This window comes from Oryzias latipes, chromosome 17, assembly GCF_053564925.1.
Source record: "Oryzias latipes strain Hd-rR chromosome 17, Olatipes_Hd-rR_3.1".
In the NCBI taxonomy this organism is placed as follows: domain Eukaryota; kingdom Metazoa; phylum Chordata; class Actinopteri; order Beloniformes; family Adrianichthyidae; genus Oryzias; species Oryzias latipes.
This window is the reverse complement of record NC_136253.1, coordinates 28444261-28459907: the sequence shown is the minus strand read 5'-3', so window position 1 is coordinate 28459907 and position 15647 is coordinate 28444261. Positions and strand designations below refer to the sequence as shown.

The window sequence follows — 15647 nt, the reverse complement described above, 5'->3', positions numbered from 1 at the left end:
AAGCCCTAAAGCCTAAAGGTGTGAGGCATTAGTTTGCTCTGGTACGGAGCCACATTTCTGCCATGAAGGATGTCTTAGGTTTACTTTTACCAGTGTTACTGGGATTAAACTGAAATGACTGTAGTCCTGATGTGACATGCAATTTTTATACTCAACACTAACCTGTTTTCATTTCATACGATCTTTAAGGAGGATATTGTGTGGATTTTATGTGGTCACTTGCCCAGCAATAGGATTCTAAGTCATTAAAGTTGAGTGAAATTAAAATAAAAAAAAAGTATAAAAGTAAAAGCCATAGAGAGGAAATGTATTATAGATTTAGAGCAAATGGGGAATAAAATTGCTTAGGTTCCAAAAAGATATAAACAAGATGCACACAAACCAATAATTCAATCTACCGTGAGAGAAGAGGTTTAGGAGGATGTAGGTGGGATTTGAGGTTTGTTTGCTCTGCCAGGCTAAATCTTACTATTGAAGGTTTTCTGGACTAAATAGGGCCCTTTGAGACTGGCGTGAGTAGAAACTGGCTGGCCAGCAGATGCTGTGTCCCAAGTACGGATATTACCAGTATGACTGCCATTTCCCTTGGCTTTTCATCTTCAACTCAAGGGACTAAAATAAGATTCCCTAGGGCAAAAAGGGGTTGCAGGAGGAACAAGAGGATCAAGGCTGACTTTGGCCAGACATCATGATGATCTAGGGGAAGATGGGGGAGAAGTGAATTACTTCTTCAGGCACATAAGAAGACTACCATGTTTATCCTGTTTCACTGATGAAGAAAGACTACACTTTTAAGTTGTTTTCACATAATGCACTTTACATGTCATTTGGTGTTTTATAACATTTTTTAATGACTGTTCCTTTTTTTCTCTCTTCTACTCTACTCACTTTTTCCCTGGCTACCTATATCGTGCCCTGTGATTTTTACAGCACTTTTTAGAGCATATTAAGCCAGAAAGCTCCTGAGGTGCATGGTCATCAGAGGAGAATGGTTCCCATTAGCCAGCATCATCATTTCCTTTCTAAGCAGTATCTGTAAGCTCTTTATGGCTGAGCTTCTCCAGCACACTTCTGGGAGGTTGGTTAGGAGACACCAAGAACCGCTGGTTTAGCAACAGGTTATAAAAATCAAAGGATGTGGTTTGAGTTGTTACTAGTGGAAATAAACAAATAAGACACATTTCAGCATTTTGTGTGATAGCTGTGAAGTTAACCGGCAGAAGAACACAGTGTGCCAGAGTCAGTAGCCTGATATGTCTGCCACATGAAAACCTTTCACAGCAGTACTAGAATTGAAACTGTAGCAGTAAAAGGCAGATTAAAGATGACCAAAACTGATGACCAGACTCATTAAATATTTTTTATTTAAAGCTGTAAATTTTGTGAATTAAATTTGAAGTTTTCTGTGTGCATAACTCTCCAGAATGCTTATTTTTTCTTTCTTTAACTCTAGAGTCTGACATAGATTAGACCAGTGTTTTTCAACCAGTGTGCCGCGGCACACTAGTGTGCCGTGGGAGATGGTCAAGTCTGCCGTGGGAAATTGCCCTCATTAACTGATTTAACAACATTTCCCATCTCCAGGATTTCAGCTCTTTGTTCATCCAAACAGGCCATGATAAAACACTGAGGAGTTAGGAATATAAAAGATCATAAAATACTTTTTCTTTGCGTTTATTTTATTTTATTAAAGACATTTGATAAGAATGACTGTACCACTATTCAGCTGCAGCTCGGGCTGTATTTTGGAAAAGTCCCGTTGCTTTAACTGTCTCCACCAATCATTCTTGGGGAGCTTAATCACATGTCATCAGTCTGACCAATCAGAAGTGGTTAAAGTCTTCACTTCCTTGTCCCGATTTAGCTCGTAAAGTCGTTCAGTTCTAACAAAAATACCAGCTAAAGCTCGTCTTTAGCGGTGTAGCTTTCCACAGAATCCAGTATCAGACCGTGGAACAAGTGAACAAAACAATGAAGCTCCGAAAAGCGATCTTCGGCCGTTTTATGCACTACATCTCCCATGATGCATTGGGTTGTGAGAGTGACAGCGCACAAGGAGATCTGTTGTTAAACGTCTTGAAACCAACGAACACACAAACTGTTTTTAAATCTTCTAACTTAACTTTTATTGCATCTTTTAGAAAAAAATAGCTGCAGCTTCCAGCTTTTTCTGTAACAATTATCTCAAAAATGCATGTGAGATTGTGGAGGGAGGGGCTGTAGATCAATACAGACTGAGTTTCTCCTTTTTTTTAATTTTTGGATGCTGGTGTGCCGCGGGATTTTTTTTAAGGTTAAAGTGTGCCGTGGCTCAGAAAAGGTTGAAAAACACTGGATTAGACAAACGAAATCCATCCTTGATGCAAATATTGCAGAAATGATAAGTGAATATATGTCCTACTTTTAAAATCTCTTTTATTCATACAAGAAAAGTACATTTAGACATTTAGCTGGGAAAACTTTGTGATTGACCTGTTTAATTCATCTTTTATTTCCATTATAATTTTAGTTTCTATACAAAGACTTGCAATGTGGACTTGATGGTAGGGTGTGTGAAATAAATACCTCCTTCACCATCTTGGCTCACATCTTAAGATCATATTTTAACCACTAGTAAAAGCTGAAACTCTTTCTGCAGCCCTGATCTGACAAAATAAAGGCAGACATTCCAATAATATTGAAAAATAAAGTTTTAGGATAAGCAAGAACAAGTATGATCCTATTTGTCTCAAGTCGAGCCAGTTCGCAGGGAGACATATAAAGTGAAAGGAAGCAAAGTAAAACTTGGATTAGACTTTCTCATTGAGGAGGTGGGAATGTAATTATAGCTTAGACGAGACAGATGCAAACCTTTGCTTTATAATGAGACCATAATGAGATTATCTGTTGTACATAGCAGCGGTGCATTACCACACTATGAGTAATCAGGTAATGAGGGCTTACAAGAATCAGCAGATTTCTTAATTGACTGCCTGCAGGGTGAGTTTCTGTGCAGGCTTTACACATCTAAAATAAGCATGTTAGGCAGTGCACTTATGTACACTTAAGAACATCTCTTTGACCCTTGATGGGAGTGACAAAGCCCTTGTTTTTTATCCACAAGTGTGTTGCAATGGGAGCTAAACCCAGGAGTAGCCAGTGGAGGGGGCTGGCATCTGTTTGATTCACCTCACAGCCTGTTAGATAGAAAGGACCACTGACATTTTCCCTTGTTGCATATTTATAAGTAGTTTTAATTCATGAACTGTAGAAAGAAATGCAACTGACTTCTATATCAAAGTATTCATCTTCTTCTCCTCCAAATCAAAGATTTATGACGTCAAAGCCTTTTTTGTCTTTCCCACGTGGGTGTCAGTCAGAGAACACTTTGAAGCTAAGAAAAAAAGCATCATTTAAATCAGTTTTATTCAAAGGATGGATGCCACATGGAGTAACATGAGATGACATGACATGTTATTTTTCTCCTCTGTGACTGCGTGAATCATAATTAAAGTGTATTGTGTTGGTGAGAGGGAGTGCAAAAAAAAGTGCATGTTGCATTATGTTTTTATCCTTCATGCTTGTCTGTCCACAAGGACATCCTGACACCTGCCAGTGAAATGAGGCATATGGTGCTTGACTGCCCACAGGTGTAGTGTGAGTTCCGTGTCTTCTGATGTGGGTTGTGATGTGTTTGCCTGCAGGACTCATGTGAGCCATCCCTTGCAGATAAAGGCAGCTTTCTTCTAGTGTTCACACCACATCTTTAGAAGTTGTCCCATCGGCTGGTGGAGGTCACTGTCCTCCCAGGGTCCATTTACCAGTTTGTTTTTTATGTGTGTATGTAAAGGGTGTAAATCTTAAGATGGCCAATGCGCTTAAAAGTCTAGGGGGATTCCACTGCATTGATCTTTGCTCAAGGGTTGCCATGCTGCAATGCTAGTTGCTAGGTTAGCTGTAAGCTCAGATGTGTATCCCTGGTCTCCCTGTATTTGGAACCCTGCAACAGGCCCACTTTCACTACAAAAGTTTCCTAAGAAGAAGAAGGATAGTTCCCATAGGCAACATGTAGACCCACTAGCACCCACATCTATCGGATGTTTGTGAGTGTACTTTTTTTTAAGGCTTTGAGGATGAAGCCTTAATAGTTGTCCTATATTTTTGGGGCAGTTGGAGTTCTTTAATTAGATTTGCTTAACCTTTAGCATCAATGTATTGGGTAGAGTCAGGATTTTGGTTTTAAGTAAAGGTTACACTCAAAATTATGGCACTGCTATTAATTTAGGAGATTCCTTGGCATATGGGCTGACAAAGACATTTTGTATATAAAGAAAAACCCTCCCAATAGCTCTGTAAAGTTATTTTATTAGTAGATTAGTATTGCCGACATAATAAAAACAGCACAAGTTTAACCCAGATTCTGCAAGGATCTATACATTTTTCTCCACTCCTTCTAAACTAATATCGCTGGCCATCAATAAAAGGTAGACTGTAAAGCATCCCTTATGCCGTAAAGCATAAAGGAACATTGTTTGACTACTTGGTAGAGCAAATGTTTGAATAAAACAGTGACATGAGGGCCTTAGGAAACAACAGTGACCCATAAATTTTAGCATTCTTCTCCTGTCCTTCTTAAAGCAGTGTCAGGATGCCAATGCTCCATAGACACCAATGAGACCATCAATCTTATTTCTGTCCAAAAGTCTGAAAGAGGATTGGTGGCACTAAATAAAACTGAGTTTACCCAGGAATTTTTAAAAACAAATGGCTTAAAGAGTTATTTATTTGACTTCTGACCATAGTGAGGTAAATTTATCACATGTAAAAAAGGCTGAAAGCTGTAGGAAATGTCAAAGATTAGTTTCCTTTCTCTACTTTTCTTAGCTACAGAAAGTATCTGAATTTTTTTTTATTTTTGATTATCGGGAGTGAGGCAGTTGTGCAATTTGAGGTGAATAGCTCATTTTATCACAGAGTGGAGGAGTTTAACTTTTGACCTTTTGCTGCTTGGTGAAGAAGTCACCAGTTACCAGTGTTTGGCAGAACACCTGTATAAAGGTGTATTGGTTGTAAGATAGTGCTGAGTTGGCAAGTGTTATGGCTCTGAGAGATCTGAATAAGTGGAAAGACATTTGTTTCTTTTAAGTTGGTTAAAAACTAGTTGAGCAACTACACTTTTCAAGCCAAAAAGTTAGATTTAGGGCTGTTTTTCTTCCCCCTTTGGCCTGGCCAATCTAGATTTGAAATGATGCAGAGCAATGCAAGATTAATTTACAAATTAATGGAAGCAGTCTAAAACGGCTAAAAACTTGAGCAACATACTGTCATCATTTGTCACACGAAGTCTTGACACAATCACAGCTCTGTGATTTTGAGCATTGTTAGGTACAAGTTCAATATAAAAAGGACAACAACAAAAAACACAAAAACTCAGGAAGAGTATAACAAATGTATTCAAGGAAAATCTTTGCCAAGATTAAAGGAGATTAAATTAAAGAAATCTTCTTGTTACAAGGTGAAATAACAAACATCTAGCGCACTATAGTAGCTTAAATTGACTCAGTAATTGAATTTATGACTACAAAACAAGGGTAGTGTGAAATGCTCGTTATCATTTTTTTATATTATTCATAGATCAAGAGAATGCAAACAAAGCAGTAGCCATAATAATTTAACACTACATTACATAAATTTAATCAAGGTTATTTTACTAAAATAAAAAAATATAAACTTGAAAAAAACAGCAACCAGTACAACAGCGTTTCTATTAGCACAAAAAAAAAAACATGGATGTTTAATGATGTTGGAAGGCTGAGCTGCTTCTGTTTATGTTTAGATGTTGACTGACATTTTTCAGTTTCATTACTGACCTTTAAGAAAAACTAACTCTCTAGAGTTTATCTTCAGGACTAATTTTGTTCAGTTACTCTAATGTCTGACACCATTTTCTCATCACCCCATGTTTGAAGCTGCCTAATTAATTATGACTTCAAAGTGGAACTTGATGTGAAAGTCCTTCAGAATGTTCAAACGGTTCAAACAGCTCAGTGTTGATACCAACAACCTTTGTTGCAATACAATGGACTTGCTGTGAGCCTGCCTATTGGGTTGTGTTGTATCAATCGGACTCAAGAGAGCAGAGCTGGTATTGACATAATAATGTTGTTGTTTTATTTTTCCTTTTTTATATTTTTTGTCCTTTATTTTTTAAGTGAGGGACTATAATGTCACCCTCATAAAAACTGTCACCTGTTTAATAATTATGCTGATTGACAGCTCTGTTTGAGGAAAAAAAAAAACAGACAGCTGTGTGAATAAATGCCACCTCTGCCATCTTTGAATAATCACAAATGTATTGCTTTTGCAGAAAATGAACAAAAGATATGGAAAGAGGTCAACGTTTCACATTTTCATCACTAATTAGGAAGGCATGTTTCAATGTTCATGTGTGCATCATGAGCTGCATGAATCTTTTGTTGTGTGCATGCTCACATTTATGTGTCTGCCTGTGTGGATGGTGAAAACTGTGTCAGAGGTCACTTCTGTTAATGGAAGATCGCCACGAGGCAGAGCCAGCGGCCTCGTGAAAATCCAGACCCATGAGCTCCTTTACTACCCCCACCCCCTCCATCCGCCTGCCATCAACCGCTTAGCGGGGAGTGTTGCCACAAGGTCAAGGTAGCCGTGTGAGTTCAAAGAGAAGGAAACAGATAGAATGAGTGAGAAAAGAATCAAGAGACTGACCTTCAACAACCATCTACAGCAGAGCTTTGTATTTCCAAAATTAAGCCTTTATCATGTGTTGTTCTGTGAACAACAGGCAGTGCAGAGCCACACTGAAATAGGGGGTTTAAAGCTAACGGTAGCACATTTGTACACGTTTCTGTAAAGAGCCTAATAGTTGCCTTGAAAATTCATGAAGCCATCAAAAATGATCGTATATTATTTTTTGTTACTCATAGTAGTGTGATGACTTGCTGCAGCCAAGTTCACAGAGAAACTTTTTTCACTGTTGTATTGACAGCAAAAAGGAATTATAGAAGCATCCAGAAGACATGTAAAAATACAAAATGACATACACAATCAAACTAAAACTCACAACCTACTTTGTTAGGTACAGCTGTCCTGAATTTCTAATCAGTCAATCACATGGCAGCAACTCAATGCATTTAGGCATGTAGACATGGTCAAGACAATCTGCTGCAGTTTATACTGAGTATCAGAATGGGGAAGAAAGGTGTCTTTAGTGACTTTGAACGTGGCATGGCTTTTGTTACCAGATGGGCTGGACTAAGTATTTCAGAAACTGCTGATCTGCTGTGATTTTCACCCACAACCATCTCTAGGGTTTACACAGAATGGTCCCAAAAAAAAAAGAGAAAATATCCAGTGAGCAGCAGTTCTGTTGACAGGAATGCCTTGTTGATGCAGGAGGTCAGAGGACACCAACCAGACTGGTTCCAGCTGATAGAAATGCAACAGTAACTCAAATTATCACTGGTTACAACTGAAGTCTGCAGAAGAGCATCTCTGAAGGCACAACACATCCAACCTTAAGGCAGATGTGCTACAGCAGCAGAAGACCACACCAGGCGCCACTCCTGTCAGCTAAGAACAATAATCTAAGGCTACAATTCACACAGACTCACCAAAATTGGAAAATAGAAGATTGGAAAAACATTGTCTGATGAGTATTCATTTCTGCTGCGACATTAGGATGGTAGGGTCAAAATTTGGCGTCTACAACTTATAAGCATGGATCCATCCTGCCTTGTATCAATAGTTCAAGCTGCTGCTGGTGGTGTAGTAGTGTGTGGGATATTTTCTTGGCACACCTTGGGTCCCTTAGTACTAAATAAGCATTTTTACAATGCCACAGCCTACCTGAGTATTGTTGATGACCATGTCCATCCCTTTATGATCACAGTGTACCATCTTATGATGGTTACTTACAGCAGGATAGCGTGCCATGTCATAAAACTTTGAATCATCTCGTACTGGTTTCTTGAACATGACATTAAGTTCACTTGACTGAAATGGCCTCCAAAGTCACCAGATGTCAACCAATAGAGCACTTTTGGTGGAACAGGAGATTGCCATCATGATGTGCAGCCGACAAATCTGCAGCAACTGCGTGATGCTTTCATGTCAATATGGACCAAACTCTGTTACTTATGTTTTCCCTGGGCTTTTCTGTCCAAAAACATGCTTCATTGGTTGATTGGTGAGCTCTCTGTGTGTATGTGCTCTGTGAGGAACTGGTAAACTGTCCAGAATGTGTCCTGCCTTTGTACTAAGGTAGCTGTGATAGGCTCCAGCAACCCACATGACCCTGCACAGGACAAAGCAGGAAAGGAAGATTAATAGGGGGCATACAAGATTAGCTAAATATGATTAAAAATGATTTAATATATATGTTCTGCAATTATTGCATTTTATTTTTTCTTCTGTAAGCTTTTTGTCTTTTTCCCTTTTTTTTAACTGACAATACATTTCTGTGCATGGCTCTGTGATAAGAAGTGTCTGCTTAGTCATTCTGCCGTGTGATGTGCCACTGAAAGGAGAAAATCTCATCAGTTGAAAACATAGAAGACTTTGGGAAAGCAGTGTGTGTCTTTCCTTTGCATAGGCATGAGGATTTCATCTGTGAGCCAACCCTGGCAGTGAGCTAAGCAAGCAAACCAAAAGAAAATCTGATGAGATGAAAACGGAAAGTCATTTCTCTCACTTGTTTTATTTAATTATTTGTGTTAATTGTCTTTAATGCAGTAATTATTATTGTAATTTACACTTTCCATCATTCTCTATGTGTATTCTCGTTGTTTTCTATCATTCATCATCTTGGCTAAAAACTTGGATCCACCTCTTCTTCATTCTGGCCAGGCTTGTTAGAGGCAGCTGTTGTTGCTTCTTGGCCAGCGGAAAGTGAAAGTTTCTCCACACACTCAAACTACCCATCTGGAGAGGCATTAGTGGCAAAGATCACTTGTGCACCAATTCTCACACACTTAGCCAACACAGATGTCAACAAGGTTTTCAAACTGTTCATTTCATATTCCATCTTGTATAATCAGATGTACAAAGATTCACAAGAGCCATTTCCTTTTCCTCAGTGACCCAGTTTACAGCACGTTTGAATAGGAAATAGAATCTAGCGTAACCGCTTTTATACCAGCCCAGACGGCAAACGCACTTTTATACATGCTGACATATCTCACTAACATCCAGTTTGGAGCTTCTGTTTCTCTTTTTTTGGTGTCACTGTTTGTTTCCTATTTTAAAAACACTTTACAAATGGGATCAGAGTTGAACTTTCCTGATGGAGAACATGTGTCACTAAACATTGTCGCAATGGGAGAGGAATCTCAATGTGCCACTGCTGGCCTTGAAGTTGTCTCAAGTGATTGATTCCATCTGTCCTGATATGAACGATGAAGGATACTCTTCCTCCTCGTGCTTTAAGCCAAACTGTTTTCTTCTTCCAGCCATGTCTTACAACCTCTAATCCTGTTTTTCTGCCTTAGTTGATTTTCCCTACTTCTTCCCGCTTAGTTTTATGGACTTACACATAATAAAGCACAGCTTATTTCCTCACATCTTATTGAAGAAAACAAAACTCCTTTAATTAACCTCTGGTTCAATTTTTTTAAAATAGTCTGTCAAATCACACTTGTATCAAATGTTGGCATCAGTTATTACAGACATATTTTAAACTGTTTTAAAATTTAAAAAAGTAATCTCGAAAATCATTATAATACTAAAATGTCATTGCTGTTCTGATGTTTTAAAAAGATGCAACAACAAGTAAGTATTTACCTAATGGGAGCTACTTATCTCTACTGAGCTTTGAGCTCCTGAACCGTATATCAAATATTTCTTATATTTGCTGTCTTCAAGACAAAGTTCACAAATGTTGTTTTTGGAAGTGGAACCACTTTTGCAGGTTGGGGTTCACAGTTCTACATCCCTAAGTTACTCTGGTTCCTGCTGGGACCACTTTTGCCTTTACCTTCTGCATTTTTTTCATCTTCTTCCTTCAAATCATGATGTTTCTTTCAGCCACTCATATACTTACTTTCTTTTAGCACTAAAACCTTCCTGTCCAAATGGCCTGCTGATTCATCAACATTCTGAATCCTAAAGTCCCGCAGGATCTTGGAGGGGTTATTTTCCACCACCTAGGAGGGGCTTCCTTGTTTGACCTTGGGCCTCAGACCTGGGCATCTAACTGTAGTTTTATGGCAAATGTTTCTTCCAAATTTTCTGAAATCTGATGTCTTTTCTATTGGAAGACATACAATCTGAGTCAAATAACCACTTTTTCTTTTAGCTGTAAAACAGCTGTTTCAGTGAATTAAACATTCTTACAAATAAAAATGAAATCTGAATAAAAAAATACAACCATACCTATTTGACAAAAGACAAGGCACAGCCAATAATTGTTATAACTTGTTTTTCAAAGTATCTGTATATTTCTTAATGGATGTTTTTAATAAAAATGACAAAAAATGGCAGTAATTTCATTTGTTTTAATTGGTTGGTTGAGCCTGTAGGTTTTTCTGTGGAAAAACTCCATTAGTGTTGAATTGGCAAATTCATATCCTTTTTTTCTGACATCTTCATGATGAGATGCAGGCCATTTCCATTTAAACAAAAACAGCAGTCTAAATTGGGATGAGTAAGGTCTTTGTCCATTGTCTCCTACAACAACAAAAAACGCTGGCACAAAACAAAGCACCATAATGCTTATAAACCCAACAGTGCAATGAGGGGTGGGTTAACATTTGTTCTGAATTTTATTAAAGACATTTTTAAATTCTTGTTGGTATGAGAAGCACGCTAAACATTTTTGTTAGAAAATCTACAAAAATATTTCTTATTTGAAGTAATTATTGAAGATAGTTTTATTTAATATGTCCCTTCAGTGCAGCAAAACTTTGCAGTCGATGTAAATTGAGTCATAAAACTGATCACAACTGCTATAATAATTTACAGCCAGGTCATTATGTGGGGGCGGCTTAATTTTATTGTGTCCGTAAAACCGCGAATCAAAACTCCAAATCTGTGAATCAAAATGTATAAATTGAGAACCAAAACTGACATGTTGGATCGTTTAATATAGTAAAAGATTTGAAAAACATGAAAAACTCACCTTCTAAACTGATATGTTGACATAAGACATAGTTATTCGGTAGCCAATGAGCTACTGGATGTCGGAGATGTCCCGCCTCCCCTCCCCTTGACTGACGTGTCGCTGATCTTACGTGTCGACAGGTTTTAGAATCAAAACTGCAAAAAATAAAAGCGGAACTCAAAAGACAATTTCAGAATAAAATGGCAACTCAAAAAATAAAAGTGACTCAAAAAGACAATTTCAGAATAAAAGCGCAACTCAAAACGGCAATTTGAGAATCGTGAGAAAACAAATTAGCAGCTGAGGAATACAATTGTGCTTTGGGTCATATCTTTTGGTTGCAAATTGTGGGTTTTGGTTCTCAATTTATGCATTTTTAATTGGCGGTTTAGGGGTTTTGATTCGCGGTTTTACAGTTTTGATGCGCAATACATTAGGCGCCGAATTGACACCATACAATTTAGAGTAAAATACTGTGAGACAACTGAAATTTGCCTTGAAAACATTGAACATTTAAGATGATAATTTCCGTCTTTAACCCTCCTGTTGTCCTCATATTCTGTTTACACACCGTGTCGTCCTGATCAAAATGACCCGTCTTCAATAAACCCCTGATGTAAGCGGCTCATTTAAATTTTCAAAAACCAAATCTGATTTTGCTTGAAGAATCAACTTGTCATTTACTATCAATTGTGTGATAAGTTTTTCCTCTTCACCTGGCAGAAAGACTGCATTTGGGCGGCAGTGGCTCAGGCGGTTGAGCAGGTCGGCCAATGATCAAAGGGTCGGTGGCTTGATCCCTGCCACCCCTGTCAACCGTTGTTGTGTCCTTGGGCAAGACACTTCACCATCCCCTGCCTATGTGAATGCGTATGGATGTCTCAGTGATGGTCAGAGGGGCTATAGGCGCATACTGGCAGCCACGCCTCTGTCAGTTTGCTCCAGGGCAGCTGTGGCTACGTCACTATCTCACCATCACCAAATATGAATGAATAATGGAAACATTTTAAGTGCTTTGAGCGTCTGGAAAAGCGCAGATAAATCCAAACCTTTATTATTATGATTATTATTTATTCAAGGCACCACTCGTTGCTGTGATACTGTCAATTGTATTATTGTTTACTGCATTGGTGGTGGTTTTTGGTCAGTGAACAAAGTAAGAAAGAATACAATCCAAAATGTGAACATGTGAACCAAACACCAAAATTCAGTCAACTAATTAGCACTTGTAGGGTAGCATGTAAATCTGCCTTTGTAGATATATTTCTTACACCTGCAGCACACAGTATGTGTTTTGCAGTCCTTCTTTGGCAAGCCAGACCGGCATCTCTTTCTCTTACATGCCCCAGCTGAGGCTGCTGGATCCTCAGGTATACTGGAGGTATAGAAGAACACAATAGAAGAGGTACTTGTCTATGTGGATCTATTTGTATGTTGAATAGTAGCTCACATAGCTACATTTAAATATATTAGAAATCTCACTTGAAAGCAAAATATGAACACTTTCAACTCAAAGAGCTATTCTTATGCTTCAACTGATGTGCATATGAACTCATTCTGACTGGAACAGACATAACCATACATCAGCATTTTGATGTGTGAAAACCCTTGCAAACATCAATGGTGATTACATGGTGATGATTCCCTGATTTGCATTTTTATGAGGCCAAATGACTAAGACAAGTATTAACTCAGTTACATTTTATAGAGTATTTATCTTTGTTTCTGTCTTTTGATTTTTGTTTTCGTCTTTTCCAGCACACGGAGGCGTCTCTATTGACTCAAAGTCAACGGGGAGACAGCCAGAAGGCGACAGCTCAAAAGAAAACCCCTCAAAGCCCCCGCCAGTGAGGGTGATAGGGGGCTCGCCATCTGCCTCCTGGCTTCAGCCTTGCAGCCTTGCACTGCTTTTTGCTGGACTTGGCTTGCAGTGGATGCTCTTGTGAAGACAGCCCTGTCTGTGTCTCCACCTTTTCATCCACGCTCCCTGCGGAACCAACACGTGCACGGAACTCAAGTCATAAACATGTCACTATTTTATTTCTCACTTCTGTCATCAGCCAATGTAGATAAATGCTAAAGAAGGCAAGAGAGAGAAATGTCATATGAGGCACCATGTGGACAGCATTAGGAACCTGCAGATAGGTGGCCTACATCGACAGCATCATCAACGTGGCTGTTTGCACAAGCTGATTGCATGCTTGCTCATCTACAAAGAATTATACTTACTGCTTCCAAAACGCTGTTTGGAGCTAGACTTGTATGCAAAGAAGCTCCTGAGCTCTTTGTTCAAGTCACCCACATACTCTTTGTGATTAAGGATGCAAAATTATTAAGAACTTTTGCAAAATTTACACACAAACATGCCACAAATAACAGAACAATTGTCTTCTTTTTTTTTTACTGCTGATTTTATGTACGTTTTAAGCTACAAACCTCATCACAGCATTACACCATTTGCCAGCCAGGTATTAGAATTCAGATCATTTTAACGCTAAACTCATTCCTTTTTTAGGGATTAAGGAATCCATGATAGACTGGTCGATCAATCCCAGGTGCCTGTCCCAGAACAGCAGATTTGAAATGCTCTAATGGCTGTGTGCCGTCACAAGGATTAGAATGTAATGAGTTCACAGATTCGGCACAGGCTTGACTGTGGGTCTAAAAATACTGTGCAGATAAATTGGTTGTGTGTTACTGTGTGAAAGTCATGTTTATATGTGGAAAGATTTAATGGAATGTATGAGGTTCTGATCAGGAAAAAAACAGCTCTTAAGTGGTTAAGCTAAATGTGTCATTTGATTTTTGTTTTACATAGCTATAAGCAGGCTCAACTTGCTGGTTTCAAACTGTTCATCAATCTGTTCAAATTGAATGGTTGTCAGAAATAAAGCAAGGATATGCAAAGTTTTCCACCCAACGTCATGAGATGTATGGTTGTTAAATTTTTGGGAAAAAATTTGGAGAAGAGTTTGCACATTGTTGTGTTATATGTTTGTCGTGCTCCCTGTTAAGTGTTTGTTTGTTGAATTGCACATGGCTTCACTTATAACATAAAAGGTGCCAAATTAAAAATTCGGGTCCTCAAAGGAATACATTTACTGCAAAAAAAAAAGGAAAGAAATACTTTTCCCATAGTTCCTAACTTTCTGGCATGATATTCTATTTACCTTGTCAATGGTTTGGAATTTCACAAGACGAGAAAGAGTAGCAAATGCTAATAAACTGTCGTTTAAAAAGTTTTGCTGAACTGTTGTAGTTGCTGCCAGTTTTTCAGTCTTAGTCCTTTATTTCATCATTTATTGTATAACTTTTTCTGGGAAATTCAATTTGTTTCCATCTGTCAAACAATTTTACATGAAAATGAGTCTTCTATTTAAAGAAACAATTTGTTTCCGCGATGTTTCCTTTTTTTCTTTTTTTTAATCCTGTGCATTAGATAATCTTCTGACCTGAACGGAACAATAAATGCATGATGGACAGTAGAAAACAACAAACACTCAAAAATGTAACTGCCTGAAATATAGAACTTAAAATTAAAATGATCTGCTAGGCTAGTTCTGTGTTTGAAATACATCACTATACGGTTATGCTCTGCAAACAATTTCTCCCAAAATGATTGAATTATTGAGCCCTCATCACTATCATTTGTAAAAATGCACTTAATTTAGGTTATTTGTCAGTGAATTTTGGTTCTGATTTTGAGCATTTTGTTTCATTATAGTTAAACGCCAGTAAAAGTGCTCTGCACTTTAATTTTGTGTCTCAACAGCATCTCTGTAAATCCAATGAGGGTAAATAGCAGGTTCACTCTCATGTGTCACATGTAGGTGATTTGTACATTTAAGGGACTGCTGTACAAGATTGCATTGTGGTTGACATGTTTGTTAGGGCGTGTTTGTCAGTTTTGTCACTTTATGTCTTCTTTTTTTTTTTTAGCTGCAGTCATTTCCCAAATCATCTGCTAAAAACTGAAAACACAAACAGCATGTCAAAGTTTTCATTTTGTCCAAGCTGTCATTATTCACTTTTCTGTGTCCAACCTCTCATATTTCAAAATCTGCTTTTTAAAAATCCCATTATGGTCGTCTTTTGATGTACGCTATTTTAAAAGTGTTTCCAGTGGTCTTTTAATTATGATTGTGCAATTTTAGCCAACATTAAAAAAACAAAACAAAAACTGTCTTTTCTAAAAAACAAGAGTGACATTGTGACAGATTGGAGATTTGCCTCTGAGTTGTGACCAGGACTGTGATTTTCACTTCCCAGCATCCATCTGTTTACACATTCTCCTGCTAGCTTACAGCCCCTCACACCCCCAACCTACCATTAGCAGTGTAACAAAAAATGGCGAGCAATATTTGAGCTATCCACCAGTACAGTTTTAAGCCAGAGTGCAGCTCAGATAGGGAAAGCAGAGATGTACATTTGTCTGCAAGTGGATGCATCAGAATGGAGCAAAGCAGGGAGCTTGTGGCTTGCTGTTGTAGCTTCAACATCACAACAACCAGCTTTTGAGAGCGTGATTAAATAA

General features: G+C 38.2%; 1 protein-coding gene across 3 annotated transcripts in view; it reads left to right on the top strand.

Moving 5' to 3' along the window:
- gpc5c (glypican 5c) overlaps positions 1-15293 on the top strand; it is a 134404-nt gene extending 119111 nt beyond the window's left edge. For 2 of the 3 annotated variants that reach the window (XM_078934952.1, XM_078934951.1), the window contains one exon: positions 12872-15293. In XM_078934952.1, the coding sequence (XP_078791078.1) occupies positions 12872-13059 (188 nt within the window). In that variant the 3' untranslated portion in view covers positions 13060-15293. The remainder of the gene's footprint in view (positions 1-12871) is intronic. The other variant, XM_078934954.1, reaches the window with a different exon arrangement.
- Positions 15294-15647: the final 354 nt, after the last annotated feature.